Source organism: Pituophis catenifer, unplaced genomic scaffold (genome assembly GCF_029215685.1).
Source record: "Pituophis catenifer annectens isolate HBS135680 unplaced genomic scaffold, rPitCat1.0.hap2 SCAF_1, whole genome shotgun sequence".
Classification (NCBI taxonomy): Eukaryota; Metazoa; Chordata; class Lepidosauria; order Squamata; family Colubridae; genus Pituophis; species Pituophis catenifer.
The window spans coordinates 53,997,297-54,021,108 of NW_027256881.1; the positions used below are offsets into that span (position 1 = coordinate 53,997,297).

The window sequence follows — 23,812 nt, forward strand, 5'->3', positions numbered from 1 at the left end:
TTATGGGAATAGTTGTTTAGCATATCTAGAAATCATCAATGTTGCCCTATTGTTCTTTTGAATTGTTTCCTGCCTTCTACCTAGGTTTGAAAGGCCAGTGTAAAGTCATGCATTAATCAGAGAAAGCTGCTTGGAATATCATTTACTCATGGAGGGGAGGAATGATTTAATTTTAGAGAACAATAAAGTTGCACACATGAAGAACCTTACCAACAGCAGGAAATGCCATGCAGGCAAGAACACATTAAGAAGCACAGGCTGTAGGAGGAAGTACAAAAAATACAGCCAAAGAATTGGTGAGACTTTCTCGTTCTCAACTTGACATCCTCTTCTTTATGCATGCTTCATTTCCTTAGTTGTGTTTATCAGATGAAGCTGCTGGTTTCTGGGTACATTCATGGTGAGTTTGCAGCTCATAGGTCTGTTTTACAGAGTAAAATGTGCAGTACATGCTTCCTTTGTGGTTTCTTTCCTCCCTGTTTTCTTTCCTATGTTGGTCTCTCCTCTTCATGACCCACAGAAATAACATTTCATAGAAAATAAAGTTCCATCATCAACTTTCGGATTTTGTTTTCTGAGTTTAAAAAGCAATACTTTTGAGTATTGTTTTTTTTTTCCAACTAAACTTGCTGAAGAGGAGTGAATGTATCTAAGCCTTTCCTATTCTGTGGCATGTTTTATTCTGGGAACCTAAACAATCACCTGCAACAATCAATCATATGAATTGATTACTAATTGTGCACATCGGCTTGTTCATAGATACAGCTTCCCAATGAACATAAAGCAAGTTCTTCATGGCATAGCTAACTCCATGTGTTCAATCATGAAACATCTGTAAAAGTAGTCAAGTCCATGTTATTATTCATTTATATCATAAATTTAATACTTAAAAAGTGATTGTAGACAACTTTTCTCCCAACATCATATGCAAAGAGTTAGAACATTAGGGGAAACATATTTGGACTGCAAAACTCCAGTAACACTAGTTGGTACCTAAGGAATGTTCCTATATAATACTATCTGGTGGTCCTTTGAGCTTGTTTGGAGATTCTAGCAGGGGAGCACCCGAAGATCGGTACACTCCTTCTATCTGGAATGGTCGTCCTCTTCCACCGAGTGTGCAGCTTTGGAAGGGACGCACATGGAGCAGTGAGGGAGGAAGGGAACACCTGCCTAGCCAGTCAGATCAGCCTAATCAACCCTGGCGATCAATGGGGTGACAAATGTCACAGCCAGATCACCCTCACATTTGAATTTTTGCAGATCAGACATGGTAGATTTACCATGAACTTTTTATCAGTTTTCAATTTTTTGAAAACTGATATAAAAGTTCAAAATGATGATTCAAATGGTTCAGGTAGTAGAGGTAGGGAATGGGTATTCATTCTTCTTTTTTGGCTATTTTAAAGTATCCTCTAATCATGTCTGGTAAAAGCTAACATCATAATTAACTTGGGAAACAGATAAAATGATGAAGAATATCCATTATCAGAGTTAAAAATAGTCATTATCACAGCTAAAAAGCTAAAAATTCCTGCCACCTTGTAGCTCCCCAAAAATGTTAAAGCTTAGTCCTAGTCTAACAAAATATTGCCTGCTATTATTCTTGTCATTTAGTAATAATAAAAAGATCAAGATGGCATATTTACAGTTGCAACTTGTTTTTGATAATTGAAAAAAGGCATTAAATATATCCCGAATGGGGTCATTTTTCCAGACTTTTTTTTTTAAAGGCACTCGTATTTACCTTTTTTACTCAGAATAAATAATCTATATGTTACAGAATCTGTATTTGTGGAACATAAGATTTAAATACTCTACGTTCAGAATAACCTGTGTTTGTGTACAGCTGCTCTTTTGCAGCAGTGGTTGTGTGGAAGGAGAGAATGGTGATCGAACATACCAGAGAAGGCTCGGAACTGACCCACAATCCCTTGTGAGGAAAAAGAGTTCACTGTTGTGAAGAGGTGTTTTTGCTGTTTTGTACAGGCCCATTTTCTATGCAATATCCTTGGAAAGATCAGCTAGATTGACACAAAACATAAAGCCCTTGTGATGGGGATGGAGACTAGAGAAGCTAGCTAGCTAATTTTTATGTTAACCCAGCATTATGTAGCGACAATTCCTTGAAATTAAAAACAAACAATACCTCCTCCCACTTTACTTCTAGAACTACGTAAGAGTCATCCTTTCCTTCACAAGTTAAGTTTTATTTGTAATGATGTTCTGCTACAAGTATAATATTCTTAATCTTAAAAGATTTAACTTGAAGAGACACCATTTTGGGATACCATTTGGCTCAGTCCATGCTCCATTGATGGATCAAGCAAAGAGTTAATTTATACTCCATTCAAGAGTCCATTCAAAAGGGGAAAACTCTGGGGCGTTCTGTGCAAAGCAGTGAGGCTCCACTTCATGATATCTTCCTGACTTGGGGCCTTGAGAGGATACTCAGTAAGAAAGATGGCTTTCCTCCAACCAAGGAAATTTCCCTTGCTTTGGTAGAAATGTTTTTTGGGTGTGTATATGCAGAAAAATTGACAAGGGCCAACCTGGTGGATAATGGGCTATGCTTTACTACTTAAATCTACCTCTCAAGGAAGGAAAGGAATGAAGGAATATTTTAGAAAAAGCTTCCCCTAAACCCCACTTCTGAATGTTTTCATTTGCTTGCTTTAGATTAAAACTATTCCTGAAATGCCTTGTTTGCGCTATATATTTGGATTTACATTTATGCAACAACCCAATAGATCTTACGATGTTAATGTGCAGCTTTGGTTACGTGCGTACTCTCCTGGGTAACTAGCTAAGGAAATGGTGCAAGTATTGCTCTAGCAGGAGCCCACAATCATTCTGCCATCACACGTTTCTCACATGTCACAAGAGTTGGACAGCATAACTGCTCTGCCTGAGGTGCAAGAAGGTAGCAGAGGTATACTCTGTTGGGATGAGATTCAAAAGCCCATTTTCCAGTGATACATCTGCAGAAATGGCTTTACTTATCATCACAGGGTTGGCACAGCATCACTACCTCCATTGTAGAGAATAGTCAAAAGGATTTTTTAAAAAAATCAGATCGTCCTGGCTTTGGTGAAAGAGAGGACAGTGAATGTGCTGCCGCTATACCAATGGTTCCTCTTCTCCCCATTTTTGCCATAAACTGAAGCTATGGTTGCTCTGTTCAGTGAGATGATTCCACCTTCATCCAAATTTGTGAGAAATGTTTATTTAAAAGGCTGTGGGAAAGCCAAAGCTTTAAATAATGTAAATAAATAGAACACCTCTTAAGAATTTGGAAAGCATTTTCAAACTTTATTTACAACTGTCACAGTGACAAAAGTAGTTTGAAAAAAATGCTAGCTTTTTCCCTGAGGCTCAAAAAAGAATTTTACAGAAATATAGAATGTAATATATAACAGGAAAAGTTCCACTGGAGTGCTTTGTTCCTCAGACACATTCAAAAGTGACAGAAATACAAGCAACGATTGTATCTTTTAAAAAAGCAGAAAAATGATATGCAAATATTCTAAGACAAACAACAACCCCACTCTGTCCTTAAAGCATTAAGGATTTTTGTTTTTCTGAGTCTGAGTGGTTAACATTTGACAACTTCAAACTGGGACAAAAATAGAGAACCAAAAGTGACTTTTGAAGGGAGAAAAAAAATAGGGCAATTCAGGTTGGGTGCAAGTATGAAAGCTCATTGTACTGAACAGCAAGACAAGAACAGATTCAAGGATACAAAAAACATCTGGATCCATCCATTTTAAAGCAACCTTGACAAGTCAAGGGTGCAAGACAAATTTCAGTGATGCCCAAACATCCACCAAGACAGGTAGTATATGTGTTACAGGTTCTTGGCTGAAAAACACACACACAAGAACACCCAACTACATCCCTACAATCTCACATCCACATGTAACAATGATTCACAGCTGTTAAGTTATTGCCATTATGTGGAAAACACATGCGAGACGAGACTGAAAAAAGTAACCCTGCTGATTTCAACAAGCAACTCTAATCCATTACCAGCAATTTTACTACTCATGAGGTATCAAAAATAAGTGTACGTGTGTGTATGCGTGTGTCTTTTATATATAGCACATACATAGAGTTCCAACGAAGTAGGAAAGGAATGGAAAAGATCATGGGAAACTAAGGATTATTTTGACTATCTTGATAAGGCTATAATGCTTATACATTACAAAGTTTTAGTTTCTGTAAAATTAATATGGAATTATTGGCTTTTAATATCTGAAAGTCGTACTTGAAATTTCAACTTTGTGGAACTTCCTGCCAAGAAGTCAGACACTGTTTTTCTTTTTAATAAGGCTGCCAATTTAGCTTATCCAACTATTTGTTTGCCTTCTCGAAAGAGAGATATATGGGACATGAGGAATGAGATTATAATGGGGAATTTAGAACCTGTGAACAAGGTAAGTCAATAAAAAAAAATCCTTGGTTCAAAAAAGTGTTATCTTCTCCACAATACTGAGATGCTGTAATACCTTTTGTTTTTGAAGATAAGCCCTGCTTTCGCCATCCTGCTTTTAAAGGGATACCGATTCTCTTAAGATCTTCCTAGTTAACAGCCTTGGTTGGCCCTGTACTATAATCATGAGCCCTTGATCCAGCATTAAAGCATGACTAAATCATAAATCAGTCCTGATGAAAAAGCCGTATTTCACAGCAACTAGATGAATTGCTGACGGAGAAAGTTAAACAGCAGCTTCAGTAGCAGGAAAGAAAAATATACTTTTTTTTCCATGTCAAAATCTCCTGAAGTTTTTTTTTTTGAAGAAGCATTTCTTCCAATCCCACCTCCCAAATGAAACAAAATGTGACTGTTTACAGCCTAAACAAGATAACTGCAGAACAAGTAGTAAAGGCCATTTCTACAGTCAACAGCACAATGGCCATACAAAGCTATTCATTGCGATGTTAAAATGCATGCTTAAAGAGGTCCCAAGAAAGGAAAAGACATAAAAAATATAGTTTATGTGCAACAGGTGAGCAAGCCAATGCCAGACCCTGCAGCCTGACAAAGATGGTGCAACTTTAAGAGGACACTAGGCTACAGGCCAACCTAGTTATTACTCATGGCTCCTCTATGGTGTTCTGCAGGAAGACTGCCTAACATGTCATAGGAGCACTTCAATGGCTTGTCTTCCAGCCTCTAAACACATGCACACATAAAACCAGAAAAAACACTATGAGAAGGCATGATTTTGAGAGATGAACACTATTCTCATGCATTTGTAGCCAGAGGCAGTCCCTTACAGAACTCAGCTGCATTTATACTTGCAGTTATTTCTTCTAATACCACACACTTCAGAAGAAGCATGCTTCCTGCTGGCCTATTCCTCCACCAAAGCGCCCTCTAATTTCCTGGCTGCCCCAGGCAACCACCACAGAATTCAACAATGATCTTGAGAAGGGCAATCATTTTTGGCTTGCTTTGCCTGCCCAAACTTTCTTAGTTTTAGCTGGAGATTGTCACGTCAAGCGCTTCAGTTCTCAATAGAGAATATGAAAAAAACTAAGATCTTGCAGGTGCAAAATTGAATGTCTTTTGTAGAAAAGACCCTTCAGAAAGCTGTTCTCTCTCCCTCAAGATGGCCTAACATCTTGAGTAGAACAGAAAATCTTCGGTGCTTTTACTGTTCCTTGCTCTCTTTCTTTGCTTCATCACAGTTCTGTTCCTCTTCTTCCTGGACCAGGAACTCCTCAGGTGGCCATCTTAATTCTCCACTCTCCACATCTCCTTCTGTTGGCTCCACCACAATGGAAGGGAGGCGGTCCTTCAGCTTACAATAACGATCAAAATCTGAAGGGTCAGGGAAAATCTGAAATAAGAGATTTAGAGTAATCAGTATCTCCAATCCAATGTATTTTCAATAGATTTTCATTTATTCACAGCTATCCAAGTATCCCCCTATAAACTTCAAAGATGAAAAATGTTTTAATTTTTCATATTCATATTCAAAATCTATATTATTATAATTAAACTGATATGATACCTTATTGTAAGATTTTGAGCATAATAGGCAGCTGAGATTCTCTGAGAATTTTTTGTTGCTTTCCATAGGTGATCATTTTAAAGCCTTCCAGATGTTATTGATCTACAACTTCAAGTAGCAGGCATGAATACTGGTAAGGAATGCTAGCAGCAATGTCTAGGGAGCCAGAGATTCCCATTAGTTTGTCTCTTTCCTTGCATTTACTAGTTGGCTGGCAGGTAAAAGGACTTTGGCACTAATGGCACTTACCCACTTTGGCACTAATGGCAGTCAAAAGATCACCACATCCAAAGGGAATGCAGTCTTCACAGCCTGATTTAAAGTCAACACATCTTTGACTGAAAACAAACATGCCTTTCATGCAATGGTTACAATTTGGACAAGATCTATCTTCACTCTATGGGCAGGTTACAAGCTGACAATGACATTCTTCATATTCAGGCTTTTTAGGTGACACATTTTGTTTAGGCTGGCCTTGAAGAGCATTTGGAAGCTACAACTCCCATGATGCAAGAACACATCATGACCAGCATGTCATGATATGTTCATGTAACACCACGGTTCCCTGAGCTGCACTTGCTTACAGGGAAGGTTCTAGGTGCAATCTAAGGTTCTGATTATCACTTATGAATCCCTATATGATAGTATAGATTATTTATGAGATTGCTTGCCTTTGCTCATTTGACTCATTTGCTCATTTGCTCAATAGGATGGGTAAGTTCCCTTCTATGGAGTAATGCCACCTGGCAGGATACAGGAGATATGCCTTCTCAATCATAAGCACCTGCCCCCATGGAAAAAACCATTCCTCTCAAAGTCTAAACAATCCTGATCCCGTCAGCCTTCCTCAAGGTGCCAAAGGCTTTGTTTTTCCTAAGGTCTGATGGGTTATTAGTCTGCTATTTGATTGGTAAAATAGAAGGGATTTTTTTTTGAACCTTATGAACATTGCACTTGATTGTTATTAGATTTTTTTTAAAAAAAATGTTTACTGTCAGCTGCTGTATTTGTGAGATATTGACCATACAAATGTTGTGTACAAATTTGTACACAAAAGTCATTCAGAAAACTGATCTTCAAGTTAGTGTAATGTCTATAAATAAGTATCAAATGTGATTATAGTGCACAAAGGATCCAAAATGCAACAGATGTCCTGCCCATCAACTTCCCGAAACATCATTATATATAGTTCAGTTCTGGAGCTAGGCCTCGGTCACCCATAATGAATGAATTATGGCAAAGCTTGACTAACTGGACATCATCAGGCAACTCACAATATTATGACTCAAATTCTCCTCTTGGAAGGGTTGTTCGTCTCTATTCCTGATACTCCACTGGATTTTTGCCAACATCAGATCATACACAAGTATACTTCAGCCATTACATTAAGTAACCTGCCATTTTACTCTGGCTAGGTTAGTACTGCCAGATGTTACTGTTGGCAAACATACATCTTGACAATTCCACTGGCCCACTATCTGAGCTCTTTGCAGATACTCAACAGATACCATTTCCTTAGTCAGCTTTTTGCTGACCCTGGTGTTCCCAGATGTTTTAGATACTAGCTCTCAAGCCAGCACATGCATTTGACATAGAGATACTAAGAGCTGCATTCCAACAAATCTGAGTATTATGTAAATATCCATCTACTATACTTACCTATTTTTTAAAACTTCCAATAACACTAATATCTATTAAAGCTCATGTGGAAAAAACTGCAATATTAATGTCTGATCTATTCCATCCTAGGTATTTTATAAACTAAGTTGGAGTTTCCATTTCACCATTAAAACACATCAGATGACCAAATGGGCCCTATATGGATTCTACAGGTTGTGTATAAAGAATCAAATTTGTATCTCCATTCAAGAGGGGGGAAATGTTGGCATTTAATAAAAGTTGCTTTCCTCAGCAGAGCATTTCCAAATTGTTCAGCACTACAATTCCCATTATCCTCAACCAACATTATCAGGTGCCTTTGGGGGAAGAGATGAGCTGCAGCCAAGCCCGAAGTTCATAATTTGGATAAGCCAATATGCATCCTCAGTAGGGGAACAACACACCTCCTATATCTACAATGAACAGCAGCACAGGACAGAATAGCATAGCATTAAACCTTCTTTGTTATGGTAAGCACATTAGGTCAAAGTGGAATAGCCGTTTTGAAAATATGCTGACCTACCCCATTTTAAAGTAAGGAATAAATGATTTCTTTAAATAAACAGCCCCCAAATATATATGTTTTGTGTGTAATTTAAATAGCCTGAAGAATCTTATCTGTAACAGCTGCAGAGATAGAAGAGGTCAGGATTTTTCCACTAAGTCATGCTTTTTTAAAATAATCAAGGAAGCATAAAAATGAGATGTTGCAATTGCACTCAAGGATTATGGATGGCCCAATGGAAAATAAATGAAGTCACATTTCCCAGCACATGACAGAGAAACAAGGATAAGCTGTCAATAGAAGCAAAGAAACAAGAGCCTTTGCATAATGACATTTTAATCCATGAAGATATTCAGCTGAATATTGCTTGCACTCTTCTCTTTATAAGAGGAGGAGAGAGACTTAAAAATTATCTCTGTGGTTTTGAGAGCTGAGCATTGGAGTCAACATTGTCTTCCTCTCTGAATGTTAACTTTACAGCTAGTCCTCAAATTATGACCACAGTTAAGGCCAAAATTTATGCTAAACTTTTGTTAAAGTGAATTGTTGAATTAGTTAAGTTGGTAAGTGATTCCCCAACCCCAGCTTTCCCCAAAAGCTGATCACATGACCCCAGAACCCTGCAACTGTCATAAATATGAACCAGTTGCCAACATCTGAATTTTCGTCATATGGGGATGCTGCAATGGTCATGAGTGTGAAAAGTGGTCATAAGTCGCTTTTTTCAATGCCGTTGTAACTTTGAACGGTCACTAAATAAACTGTTGTAAATCGAGGATTACCTGTACTTGAACCTAGCCTCTCCTTGAACTCAATTCCTGAGGACTACTTGCAAACTCTATAGTTTTCTTGCAACTTGATTTATCGCTGCTTTCATCCAGTTTTTCAATTTCTTAGTTAAGTCTACAACTCATGAGAACCCATGTTGGTTTCCTATCCAGATCTAACCAGATTCAATCCTGCTTAATACTGGAGATCAGGTGTAAGGTACTAGTATCTGCTGTAGACAATTATTCTCTACCTTCCACAAATATATTGAGTCTACAGTATCTATCAAGATTAATTCCAAAGTGCAGATTTTATAGCTGAAATATTGACACCTATCCTTCCTTCTACCCATCACTTTTATTTTGTTGTTGTTGTACCTTGTTGTTGCTAGAATCCTGCACTCTCTTTGGAGCCATTCTGGCCAGCCAAAAGCAAAGCTTAAGTTACAGATTTTGTCCCCAAAAGCCGCTTGTTATTGTCTACCACATTGCTTTTGTTCAATTTTCTAGGGAGGATTTGTTGCAAATCCCCTTTCTGCTCTGCATTTTATGTAATTTTTCACTAACCATCTATGGCAGCAGTAACATTTTTTTATACAACTAAACATTTAACAAACTCTTTCTCAGGCCACAGAGACATAGGAAGCAGGCTGGTACATTATGAATGTGCTCTGTGGCTGCCATAGGAGGAAGAACCAAATATCAGAGACATCACTTAACTGTTCAAATACAGTAACAAGTAACCATTATTTTTATTATTATTTTATGTGGAATATTCATAGATAATAAGGATGCTTATTTGCTAGGCAGAGGAGAAAAAAACAAAACTCAAAACCTGAAGATAAACATCTTTTCCTGTGCCAAGTGACACCCCACCCCCTTCCTGTAGAATTGACTGAACTTAGCCCCAGAATGGAAAAAAATGCTTAACCAAGCCTTGCAAGTAAGGAAACCAATACTACTGAGAAGAGGTTTTAAGCATCTAGCTATAATACTGACTGTGTCTTAGTCCATACAGTCTACAAGACCTTCACTGAAATTAGCAGGAGGAGGCAGGGGCATATTTACTCAGTGCTATCTGAATGCAACCAGCCCAAACCCATTGATTGCACTGTCTCATTGCAACCCCAGGCACGTGCATCATGCTTCAGTGAACCTACCAGAGACACAATTAAGACTACTTTTTGCCACCCCATTAGGATGACAAAAACAAAGGCCACAGGTCATCTAGCTGGTCAATTTAGGGTTTGATGAACACCAGCGATATTAACGGTTCAGAGGTTTTGGTTTGGTGGATCTCAGTAAGATTTGTCTTTAACAGTGCGTAAAACAACACCCACAAAGAGAGCCCAGAACAAAACAAATGTGCTGTGCAGTCCAAGTCATGTATACCAGAATTGCTTCTCCTTCTACAGCTGATAGATAAGAGATGAAGAGATCTCACTACAAGGGGTCACCCTTGCAAACAGAAACTTATTCTGGGGTACTACTTTGGCAGGCTTCCAATTCACCGCTGCTTCACACAACAGCTTGGTTTGCTTTCGGATCAGCTTTGAATGCCAGGCTGAGAGCTTCCAGTCGCAAATTAAAATTAAATTCCTGGCAATCAGTCTCTGAGGCACGAACCACAATAAGCAAATCTTCCGAAAGAAATACAAACTGTTGCCTCCTGCAACCACACTCCCCTTTTGCTTCTATTTATTCCCCAGCCAGGAAGGAGCCATTCAGAGTCCATGTGTGCCTTTTTGTCGGCTCCTCTTCCTCAGTTGTTCTCCTCTCCTGACAGCTCTGCGCATATGCGCATCTGGAACAGGTCCCAGCTGTTCTTCCCCACTTATCTCTGACTCCGAAAGCAGCTGGGAAATGTTGGATGGCCCTGGCTCTATCTTGGCTTCTGATGCAGAGCATCTATCAGAGCCTTCCCCAGACTCCAGGACTGGCCCAAGTTGCTCCCCAACCTCCTCATCGTCTGAGTCTGGTGGGCCACAACAGTATACAGAAAAAGAATACTTGCCTCTGAATGTTGTTTATTCAACCCAGCTGCCACAATGAAAGGCTGCCTCAATGGTCAACACTTCAGATTCTATTCTGAGATTTTTAAAAAATTATTTTTAAAGGAATTTCAACACAACATTATTTTGACAGCGGAGTAGGGATATTTTAGTCCTAAGTCAACTTCAATTTCAAATACTATGATTAGTGCTAGAGTCAATTATCATTAATGATCAACTTGGAAAAAAGAACATAGTAATTTCCAGGTAGAAAGGAAAATAGGAGGACATAATGGATGCGATCCCGAGTTCAGGGTGAAAATTAGCAAAGCCTTTGTTTCAATAGTCAAACATCATTTTAAAAAAAAATAAAATTCACGGAACAAGAATGTTGGGATATTCACTCACCATTAAATTAGAAATGTTTGCCATTTTGCCGCTTTCAGCTGCATGTTGATATTAATAAAATGTAGAGCAAGAAGAGTTCCCATACATTAACAACATTATTACAAGTCCCAAAGTCTATGTATATTCTGGATGTGGTTCCTGGCTTCCATTTGCTATTTATTTAGCAAAAGAGGCCTTCTTTGACCTGGCACTTTCCTGCTGTTGGACTAAAGCCTCCAGCATCCAACCAGCATTGGCAATTCTAGCTGAGGGATGGCTGGAAGCAGTAATCCAGGACGTCTGCAGTTTGCCAGGCTAGGGAAAGCCAATTTTAACAGTTAACATTAGTCACCTTCAATAATACTGGGCTTTATTTCTCAAGGCTGTGTTGAAAAGCTCTTTCATACAAGAAAAGAAATAATGTCCATTAGACAAGAAAGCTGGGCTAGTTTTTATGTGGAGTACATTGGGGTGGAAATAGATTGTGAATTTTAAATATGCAAAATCACTGCTGCTTGCCCGAAACGGTACCACTCAGATAAGCTAAAACTGGATGGGGGTTCAAATTTAACAAACAAAAATATCTAGAAAAAGCCTAAAGGTTCTAGTCTAAAGACAAACATGCATTCCAGATGCTTTGGGCTACGATTCCTCATTCTGGAAAAGACTAATTAGAATCAAAATCCAAAGTCAAACCAAGTTACAGGTAATCCTCAATTTACAACCACAATTGAGCCCAAAATTTCTGTTGGTTAGTGAGATATTTATTAAATGGGTTTTGCCTGATTTTGCCACCTTTCTTGCTGCAGTTGTTAAGTGAATCACTGAATAAACTGGTTGTTAAATGAATCTGGCTTCCCTATTGACTTTCCATGTCAGAAGGTCGCAAAAGGGATCAGGTTACCTTGGGACACTGCAGTGGTCGTAAGTATGAACCAGCCACCAAGCATTGAATTTTGATCACATGATCATGGGGGTGCTGCAAAGGTCGCAACTGTGAAAAACAGTCATAAGTTATTTTTTTCAGTGCTGTTGTAATTTTGAATGGTCATTAAACGAACTGTTGTTAAGTCAAGGGCTACCTATACTCTGCTGTCTGTCTCTTTCTCCTTGAAAGAGAGAAAAAGAGCAGGGTTGCTGACACATCCCTCCCCTCTCCATATGTGATTAAATGAATTTATGAATTTAATTTATAGTTATCACTAGTTAATAATTAATAATAACTATTAGTTAAATAGTTATCAATAACCTTTTTCTTTGAAAAACAATGCAAAACTTCAATCAAAGATGCTTGTAAAGAACCAAGCCAAAATCAAGCAATAGAAAAGCTTGGAGTGCTCCAACACTCGACAACGCATATGGGAGGCAGTAAAAGAGTAAAAAGGGAGAGTGCCAACTTTCTCTCCGACTCTGGTTTCAGCGTGGTTTGCGGCTGTCAAGGTTTGTTTAGGACCGCTGAGAGAAAGCTTCAAATCCACTCCAGCTAGATCACTTCTTTTTTATCTTTATCCCATTCCAGGTTATCTAAAATATGATCCAGTAGCTTCAAGTGGCATCTACTTGGTAATTTCCAGAGCGGGCTTCTAAAAAATAACAGTGTATAGGCAGGAGTCCCCAACCGCTGGGCCACAGCACACTACTGGGCCGTGACCTATTTAGAACTGGGCCGTGTGAGCGGCAGGCCAGCGCACATGTGTGCATGCACAACTCGACTTGCACAAGTGACCAGATTCCCTTTTCCCCGATGGGCTGCCAAGCTGTAAAGGTTGGGAACCATTTGGTAATTTCCAAAATATGCCCCCACCAAAATTGGGATGGGGACTTAAGGGGCGAAATGGATAGTTTTGCAGATTCTTAAAGCAGCTATTTCACCTTTTAAAACTTCTACAAACGCCTACCCAAATCGGTCCTGACTCCACCCACTTTTAGGATACAGCCCCAGGCATGGCTTGCAAAGGCGGTGTTGTGGTCAGAACAGGCGGCCATTGTTTTTTCCTGGAATTCCTATCCAAGTCTTGAAGACAGATGCAATTCTGCAGCTTTGCTTATTCATAAATGCATTACTTAGCAGCTGATTGAGAACTCAGAACAGGAGGGAAATAACTCTCTAGGTCACATTTGAGTTGTTGCACTTCCCGATTTGATTGGAGCGGGCAGCTGTTACTTTGGGGAACGCTGACATTTGAAAGTGAACAATGCAATACAGACATTTTTTAGTAGGAGTAATAGATTAGGATGAGCAGATTTTTTTTTCTGTCCATCCCAGAAACAAAATGATGTCCTAAGGCTGGATAATTTTTTATGTAGAATTAGAAATCATCAGAACAATACTACAATATAGTAACCTTCTAGAAAAATACAGTTCTCTTCAGTTTCCAGTGGCTTCCTCTTTCAGATTCACAAGGAGAAAAAAAACGCTCCTCTAACCTCTGAACCAGGGGTGTGTGTGTGTGTGTGTGTGTGTGTGTGTGTGTGTGTGTGTGTAGATTAGTATCTACCCCCTGGTGTATCTCTAGATGTTTTCCGAGAGATAACAAGGAACCTACAGGTCCCAATTTTATAGCAGCAGAAACTCTGAAGATCTAAACTGGTCTGCAGATTTGTGTTCAGGTTCACCAAGAAATCCTAGAGCCACCATTTGTCATTTTCAAGTCATGTACTGTATATGGCTAGAGTCATAATGGTTTCACCAGCCTTATAAATTTATATTATAAATTTTTTTAAAAATCTGGATCTTCAGCTTTTCAGTGGTAAGCAAACTTTTCAATTTAATTTAAAAGTTTTTAAATGTAATTTCCACCTATTATTTAATCAGATAAGAGTTAAAACGCGGGCAATATTTCTATTTAGAACAGGGGTCCTCAACCCCCAGTTTGTGGACTGGAACCAGTCTGCAGCATGCCAGCAACTGGGCCGTGGAAACAAGCAAAGCCTCATCTGCGGGATGCAGGTAGCATGCAAAACCACATCCACTCTGGCCTATGAAAACCTTTCTTCATGGAACCGATCCCTGGTGCCCAAAAGGTTGGGTGCCTCTGATTTAGAACATAGAAAAAACCATGTGTAGACAGTGTTTCTCTAAAGAATACTAGCATCCAATGATGTTGTCTTGCAAATATATAGGCAACCAATGAATCCATACTGTAGTTCAGATAATCATTTTAGCACCCTACAACGATCTGAACTAGTGGTATAGGCATAGCACAAGTGAGGATGAGGTCAAAGCCAAACTTCTAGTCGTTCTAAATGGCGATTTTTGCTAATACAACAAATGAGTTTCAGGGCTTTAACTCCCTTAAATCACTGAATTCTAGGTTCTGGTTTGATGAGTTATCGAAGTTAATGGCCACAAATTTTTTTCTAGATCAAGTTCAAACTGTATAAATTCTAGTATATTTATAAGACAAGAGACTATGCCATCTAGGATAACCTTAGAATTGTTTTTGTTCTGTGAGATAGAGATTAAGAAAACAGTCTTCAAAAACACTTTAAAATCTGAATTGCTGGCAGTTTGGATGATTTATGAGCCAAAATATAGTCATAAAATCATCCCAAATCCAAACACTGCCAAGTCTTTGTGGGCAGGAATAAGCAAAAAGCAATGTGCTTAAGGCCATTGATTTAACAGTGCTTCTGCTTCACTCAGTAGAAGTTGTATTGGTAGTCTAAACATATTGAACTCAATCCAGCTGGCCAAAGTTATCTGAAACACAAAGTTTACTTATTCTAATTCAGGTCAGTCTCAAAATAGTTAAGACCCTTGAGCCTTACACTGGAAATTCATGTGGCTTTTTTCAGTTCTGATGCAATGTTTGCTAACTGTATTTTTCCACTGGGATTCATTCCAAAATCAAGATTAAAAAAACATTGTTAAAATTAGCCTGAATTAACAGATTCCTTGCACTACCATTCACCTAAAGGAAATTTTCTGAGATAATTGAATGTGAAAGATAAGTCAGAAGTGAGCTACACACCTTCCATTCAAGACAGAGCAGAGTTAAGAGCAGCTAAAGGGGAAAATCCTAATGGGATTAGAAAATGCTTAAGCGAAACCTGCCATTGCTTTACAAAATCAAATTGCCCACTTTATACTGTGCAACCTACACATAGGTAGTCCTCAAGTTATGACCACAATTGAGCCCAAATTTTATGTTGTTAAGTGAAACATTTGTTAGGTGAGTTTGCCTCATTTTATGACTTTTCTTGCTACCGTTTTAAGTGAATCTTTGCATTTATTTCCTGTTGATTTTGCATGTCAGGTTGCAAAAGCTGATCACATGACCCAGGACACTGCAGCCATCATAAATATGAACCAGTTGCCAAGCAACTGAATTTTAATCATGTGACCATTGGGATGATGCAATGGTCGTAAGTGTGAAAAAGAGTCACAAGTCATTCTTTTCTGCGCCATTGTAACTTTGAACCGTCACTAAATGAACTGTTATAAGTGGAGGACTACCTGTATTTATTCAGAAATATGTTGAAAAAACTCTAGTAGTATTCAATCAGATCAAAGCTCTATACAGCTGGTTATTCTGTCTCTATAGTGATAAGACAGATTGGTTATCCACAAATTGGATCTGAATGAAACAACATTTACTCATGCATGTAATTTATACCATTTATATGCTTTTCACTTCCATTTCAGGCTTGCAAACACTAATATAACAACATCCAAAGTAACCAACCACTATATCCAACCAAGAATTTGTAAAAACAACAAAAAGTTATCAAAGCAAGAGTAGAAAGAAATGCTGTAAGGCTATACATTAGCAATAGCAATAACACTTCATAGTGCTTTATAGCCCTCTCTAAGCAGTTTACAGAGTCATCATATTGCTCCCAATAATCTAGGTCCTACTTTTATCAACCTCGGAAGGGTGGAAGGCTGAGTCAACCTTGAGCCAATGAGAATCGAACTCCTGGCAGTGAGCTAGCCTGCAATACCACATTCTAACCACTGCTCTTAAACTAAAGTATGCTACTAACGTATAACAAGGAAGGCTTACTCAATGTCAAATTTATTCCAAGTTCTAGGAGGCAATATGAAAAATAGCACAATTAGATATTCTTGTTAAATGTATCAGTGGTGGGACAACAATGTGGTTGCTTCAGTTCTGTGAGTGATATGATGCCCTCACCCTCTGGGTGAGGGCATCTTGGGTCAGGTGCACTCTTCAGAGTCATCTTCAAGGACCATCCTATGGACAGATCATCGTAATCCAACCTTCAAGGCCACCAAAATATGTATCACCAATGCTCAATCTTTCTACTCCAGGACAGGGGTCCGCAAACTTAAAACACTCAAAGAGCCATTTGGACCCGTTTCCCACAGAAAATAAAAACACTGGGAGCCACAAAACCTGGGTGGGCGTGGCCAACTCAACCTCACTCCCACCCAGGGACATGACCTGCCCCAGCCACACCTACCAGGGTTTGATGGTTCCGGGTGTTTTCTGTGGGAAATGGGTCTCTCCCTCTCTCTCATTTTTTCTCTCCCTCTCCCTTTCTTTCTTTCTTTCTCTCTCTCTCCTCTCTCATTTGTTTCCCCCCTTTCCCTCTCTCATTCTTTCCCTCCAGATCTCTCTCATTTCTCTCTCTCTCTCCCTCATGTCTTTTTCCTCTCATACTCTCCATCATTTCATCTTTTTCTCCCCTTTTCTCTCTCTCATTTCTCTCCCTTTCATTTTTCTTTTTCCTCTCCCTCCTTTTTCTTTCTCTCCCTTTTCTCCCTCATTTGTTTCCTTCTTTTCCCTCTTATTTCTCTCTCCCTCCTCTCATTTCTCTTTTTCCTCTCTCTCATTCTCTCCCTCCATCATTTTCTCATTTTTTTCTCCCCTTTTCTCTCTCTCATCTCTCTTTCTTCCCCCCTTCTCTCTTCCCCCCCTCGTGTGTGTGTGTGTGTGTGTGTGTGTGTGTGTGTGTGTGTGCTCCCTCTTGAACCCTTTCTAAAAACAGACAAGGGTTGGGTTTTTGTTTTGTTTTCTCCTGATGTTCTTTCTTCTTCTTTGGGTGCTTTTTACCATATGATTTAAATCAAGAGTCATTGCAGGTTCCCAGATAAATGAAGCTCTTTCATCCCCCTGCTATAGCTCCCTGTCAGCTGGCTGGCCCTGCCCCTCACCCTCCCCTCCCAGTCACTCCTCACGTAGCCTGAGAAGATAAGGGTGACAGCGGGGATGGAGACTCGCTCCAAATGAGAGGGAAACGCCCCTGTACTTGCTTCTCATCTCACAGAGGCTTCTGACGCTTCTTAGTGCTGTGCGCACCTCGGTTGCTTGGGGAGATGCGTGAATTGCTTTCTGCACAGAGACGCTGTCCCGGGCCAGCTGCGGCCGATGCACTGCATCATAATGGGCTCCAGGATGAGGAGGGGACACTGTTTACAATGCAGAGCATCGGCTGCAGCCAGCCCAGGCCAACATCTCGGGGCAGAGAGCAAGTCACGCGTCTCCCCAAGCGACCGAGGTGCACACAGCATTAAGAAGCACCAGAAGAAGCCTCCGCGAGATGAGAGGCAAGTACAAGGGCACTTCCCTCTCATTTGGAGTGAGTTTCCATCCCCGCCGTCGCTCTTACCTTCTCAGGAGGTAACAGGAAGAGTGACGGGGAGGGGAGGGGAGGGCGAGGGGCAGGGCTAGCCAGCCGACAGGGAGCCACCACAGGGAGCCGAAAGAGTTGCTTGTGGCTCTGGGGCTGCACATTGCTGACACCCACTCCAGGATTAACACCAATATATTACCCAAAGGTGATAAAAGACCTTTCTTGCCAATGATCTAGATTCAACAGAACGCACAAGAGATCCAACAGGACATCTAGTCCTTAATAGAAACTGCAATACCACCACACACATCCAGATTAAGCCCATCACCCATATTTTGAATGAACCTAAATAGCCAGTATTGAGAGAGACATAATCATAATGTTTAGTACCATTTATATCTTATAAGAAAGCAGGTCTTATCCTTGGTGAATTTATCTGCTAGATTCTTCAATAGAACTTTTTCTTCAAACTGTTTATACATTTACTTGTAAATAAATCCATCCAAGATCCCTCCAAACCCAAAACATTCTAACAGTCTGATTCTGTGCTTTCTAACTGCTCTTGCCAAGGAAACATTACAAATAGCTTTGAACATTTTAAAATATTAAGAACTAATTCATCAGCCTTCTAAAGAGATTACTATCTAATCCAATTGAATCCATTAGCAACTTGCAGTTAGTTAGCTGCACTAAGGTTTTTTACCTGATAGGATAGGCCATCCTTGCGGGGGCTTAAACCAATCTCATCCATAGTTGGAGCGCTCATCACCTCAGTCATGTCAGCTGATCTCAAATAATCAGGGCTGGAAACAAAGGCAGAGAGAAAACATCAGCAATTACCCTTTTATTCAGTCACAATTAATAGTAAATAAGCAAATAAGAACTGGGACTCCATATTGATAAGGAATTCTAGTACAGATTAAGAAACTTAAACCATTTCAATGCATATAAAGGTAAAGGTTCCCCTCGCACATATGTGCTAGTAGTTCCCGACTCTAGGGGGCAGTGCTCATCTCCATTTCAAAGCCGAAGAGCCAGCACTGTCCGAAGACGTCTCCGTGGTCATGTGGCTGGCATGACTAAACGCCAAAGGTACACGGAACGCTGTTACCTTCCCACAAAAGATAGTCCCTATTGTTTCTACTTGCATTTTTTTATATGCTTTCGAACTGCTAGGTTGGCGGAAGCTGGGACAAGTCACGGGAGCTCACCCCATTACGCGGCACTAGGGATTCAAACCGCTGAACTGCCGACCTTTTGATCGACTAGCTCAGCATCTTAGCCACTGAGCCACCACGTATATCACCACTGAGCCAATGCATATATCCAGTTTTAATTGAGAGTCACCTTGAACTGCAAGATGGACAGCAAACAAATTTGATAAATAAAAATAGTTATTTTGGAAAGAAAGTACTTCAACCTATTTTGGAACAAGTTGAAAAACACTATCCCTACAGATTCTGTGAAGGCTTCAGAGTTAAGAATTTTAAACCACCTAAGTCACCTGAAGGTTTCATAATGATTCATTCTATAGCCCCAATTTCAGTTTCAGCCTTATACTCATTGTTTCCAGTATAATTTATTTTGAAAGCAAAAGTACATTTTACATGCATGCAAGCAAGCAACTTCTGTATTTTAGCATGTGATAATTCCATCTCAATTTCCCAGCACAACATTTCTTTAAAGTTTCTTGCACCTACTTAAGTTTCAATAGAAATAAAAACAATGCATTTTGTAGCATAAGGCTGCCATAAAGAAATAGTATTGCAAGGTCATTGGCTGTTCTACACTGAAAGACATTTTTTAGAATACTTACTCCAGATAACCCACAAGAATGTCAATATAAAGAATGTGCACCCATCAATCACCAGTGGCTAAACCATAATGGGTAGAGGTTATATTATACCAGTCAGTCATGAGATTGGACTTTATTCCTTGCTTGCTCTTACAGTACCTGATGCTTTTCTAAATTAATACTTTAAGTGCAAATACTGAAAGTCCAGCATCAGCTTTGCTTAGCTTAAAAACAATTAGCCAGATCATCCCAAGGAATCACTTGCACAAGTAACAATGGCATCATTACAGCATATTATAATACTAGGATGCATATTGTACTTGTAAGTTATCACAAGAAATTTCTGCTGCTGGGAAGAGCTTACACTTTTAGATTTTAATTAGACAGACTAAAAAAGTAAGTAAACATTATTGGAGATATCCAGAGTTGTCTGAAAAATGGGCAGCCATATACCTATTTTTTTTTTAAAAAAATGCATGCTCCTATGCATTTTAGCTATATATTCAAGGGAAGCAACATTTAGTTTTGCATATTCCAGGTAAAAAAGACTGAAAACACCGTTGATTTCTTTCTTTCCCACTCTTTGTCCCTTGGTCTTACCTATCTTGGGGAACAAGACTTGTATCTTGTCCTCAGAATACATACATACACATCTTACTTCCCCCCCCCCACCTCCCTAATGGGGGTGCTACAACTAGCTTCACAGCAAAGTATCCTCATCCCTTAAACTCTAACAGTTGGTGAAGAGGCAACAAGTTGGTTAGAATTATCTAGGAGAATGATTTTGAGCTATCAGTAACACAGGGGAGTAAACCTTCAAGTGTCTTTGTTTGCAAGAAAATGGGGAAATAACATTGTGATACGGATTTGAGATCAGCCAAACAGCTAGATTTTAAGACAATCAGAATAGAAAACAAAAAAATGTTGCAGCTAAATGGAACATTTGTTTCTTGAGTTTGGTTTTTTTTAACAAGGTATATAAACGTTAGTTAATTGGCCAGGGAACCATCCAAGTTGGAGTGTCTGGCAACAGAACTATATATAAAGCAACAAGAAAATTCATCAAATAAGATAAAATATATCAGTTGCCAAAGATCTCAGCATTTCATCTCACAGATTTTATAGAGAAAAGTTCACTTTCCTTACACTGTTTCTGCACTAGCTCTTTTCAGAAGAGATGCATATTTTGTGTCATACTTGCCACTTGTACTCAGACTACTGAATTCTGGCGAAACTGCTAAGAATTTACTATGTCTGCTTAAAAGGTATTTTATTCTTCTAATGGCATTTGTCAAGAGATGAAGCAATACACAGAGATAATGGGAATATATGCACATCAGGGCTTAATATCTGAGAGGGGGAGCTATTTTTGCCCTCGTGCTCTCTGCCAAAAGACAAAAATACTTTAAGCATCCTTACTTACATCAAGCCAGCCTTTCTTGAAAACATTCCAGGAAGGCGGTTATACAACTTTGCCGCAGCTCACTCCTCTTCTTAACAACAAAGAAATCGGGCTGCACTCAGTTCTAAAGTGCAAGCCTAACCCATTGGGTGCACCTGCCATAAAATGCACATTTGGAGCCCCAGTTTTTGTGCAAGTCCAAATTGTGCAAATTGTGCAAGTCAAACTCGGGGATAAATCCGATGGAACCAGGAGTTTCTGAACTCCTATCCAGAACCCCTTGCTTTCCACTATGGCTTACTGTACCATATTCACCCACATTCAGGATAATGGACCGGGGCTTCTGAGTTACTTGAAATACCCAGAAGACAAATGACAAAATCTTAAATCCATATTTCTCTCCCCCTGCCCTCCCCCTCCATCAAGGTTATTACTTCCCAACTGGAAGAATAATTTGGTCTAGTGGCTAAGGCACAAGGCTAGTAAGCAGGAGATTGTGAGTTTAAGTGCCACCTTATCCATGAAAGCCAGCTGGGTGACTTTGGGCCGGTCCAACCCACCTCACAGGGTTGTTATGGGGAATATAGGATGAGGAAGGTGCGTTGGATTTGTTTGCTGCCTTGAGTCACTTGTAAAAATAATAAAGGCAGAATACAAATAAATAAAAAGCAGCAACTGTTGCAGCACCCTTTCCAGAGTAACCAGCCTCCTGCCTTTGTTAACCATCTTGAAAAACAGCAGCTGTTTAGCGGCAAACTTCCTACTGCCATTAAGTTTTCTTCAGCTCCAAATAGCGTCTCACCTCTTGGGGTGGGGTTGGGGGGAGAAACCCAGATAAGGAAACGGAAAAAAAAAAATCTTTGGGAATCTTTATTACTATCTGCAGAATTCTTCTAACAGACCAGTTCTTTTGTTCGGACTCTAATACCCCTGATGCCCCCCTTCCCCACCTCCACTCCCCATCGCCGATGGGATAGTGCTCCATAGATTTTTTTTTAAAAAAAAACCTAGGGAGCTAAACAGTTGCAATTAGGAATACCGGGGAAAAAAAACAGCTGCTGTGCCGGTAATTTATTTATTTTTCCACAGAAACCAAACCAGTAGTAGCTGTTTTGTTTTCTCCATGGAGCTCCAGCTGGAAGAAATTAACACTTGCTGACAAAAAAAAAAAAAAATCCCCCTCCCCCCCGGGGACCTCATCGGAAGCAGGCAGCCTCGATGCAGACACCACCAACCCCACCAGCCTGCCTTCGCGAGAGGAGAGCTGCCGCCTTCGCCCCGCAACCGACCGACTCCTCTACCACAGCCTCCCCCCCACCTTCTCGCAGGAAGCCCAGATCCGCCTGAACCGGCTCTTCCTGGCGCGGTGAAGCGGAGGACAAGCGACGGATAAAAAGAAGCGCTTCGGAAGCAACCTCTCCTCTCTCCTCCCCCCCCTCCCAGCAATAGGACGTGCCGAGACTGCTAAGGAGGTCCTCGGAACGCCACCCGCCGTTTCTGGGTAGACTTCGGCCTCCCGAAAGAGCTCAGCGGGACCCGCTTGCGGGTGACCCGGGACAAGGCTCGGACCGCAGGCGCCGTCCTGCCCCCGTTTTGCGCCGGACTGGAGGGACGCGCCCACGGCTTGTGTTCGTGGCGCCCCTCCCTACCGTCCTTTCTTTGTTTCTCCCTCCCGCGCCTTCAGCCCCTCCAACATTCCTTGAAGTTCTCCGTCCAGGCGGGCTCTCGCAAAGGTGGCGTTAAGTAAACCTCTCCCCAATTTCAACGCCTCGAGCCCCGCCAGCCACACCGCAGAGCCACGTTACTCACCAACGAATGGAGAAAAATACAGACATGTATGTAGTCCTGACAAAGAGGTCGACCCAACGTCCTTTTGTAGCTCAGCACAGGAGTCGTGCAGGAGGAGGAAGGGGGGAGACCAACTAGAACTAAACCAACCAAAAGAGAGAGAGAAAAGGGGCTAAGCTTCCCCGTGAGAAACTCTGGTCAGGAGATCTCTCAGAAGATTAAAAACGCCCCGTTCGGATTTTTTCTTTTTTTCTTTTCGGGTTGAAGCTGCTCGGGGAAAGCGTTTTTCTCCCACCCGCCGCAGCTACAGGTTTGCTTCCACTAAACTGACCAGCACAAAGAGTTTGAGAGCTATTTTTATAGACGAGGGGGGCGTGTCCAGGCTCACCAAAGCCCGCCCTCTCCCTCCGATGATGTCACAAAATTCATGAATGGTTTTGTGCGTTCGGCCTGTATAGCCAGTGCTGCGCCGCGGAAGAAAAGCGGCGGGACTGCGGGGCGTTTCTATTGGACGGCCACCTCTGGCATCATCTTCGGCACGAGCCCGGCTTGCCGCTGGTGCGCCTTGTTACCTAACGCTGATCTCAGTCGATCCAAGTTTGGCCATAAGCCCTCCTCCGGTTTCTCCCTCTCTCCGCCCCCCCCCCAAACCACCTTCTTCTTCTTCTTCTTCTTCTTTTTTTTTTTTTAATGCGTGGCTACGGGCTTAAAGGGAAAAGTATTTAAAGCATCCCTCTCCCTGTGAGAAATAATTCTTCTGGGAAGGGTGAGCGGAGCCTTTGCCGACGCCAGAGTCTCCTGCAGAAGCAGAATACGATCCTTGAGGAAAATCGCCGGAAGATGCATTCAGATACGGCGTTTCATTCATAATAATGGATTTTACGAGCGCTCGCCGTAACCTGCTTTCGTACACTCGGAAAAGGCGGACCTTTCGCCTCCGTCAGAAAAACCCGTT

The 23,812-nt window shown here is 40.7% G+C and overlaps 1 protein-coding gene across 1 annotated transcript; it reads right to left on the bottom strand.

Moving 5' to 3' along the window:
- Positions 1 to 3,291: 3,291 nt before the first annotated feature.
- Positions 3,292 to 23,171, bottom strand: LBH (LBH regulator of WNT signaling pathway). The gene is made up of 3 exons (XM_070932436.1): positions 22,879 to 23,171; positions 18,576 to 18,675; positions 3,292 to 5,846 (listed from the first exon to the last, which is right to left on the bottom strand). Exons 1-3 carry the CDS (start codon positions 22,902 to 22,904, stop codon positions 5,658 to 5,660), a joined length of 315 nt encoding a protein of 104 aa, XP_070788537.1. The 5' UTR covers positions 22,905 to 23,171; the 3' UTR covers positions 3,292 to 5,657.
- Between the last annotated feature and the right edge of the window lie 641 nt (positions 23,172 to 23,812).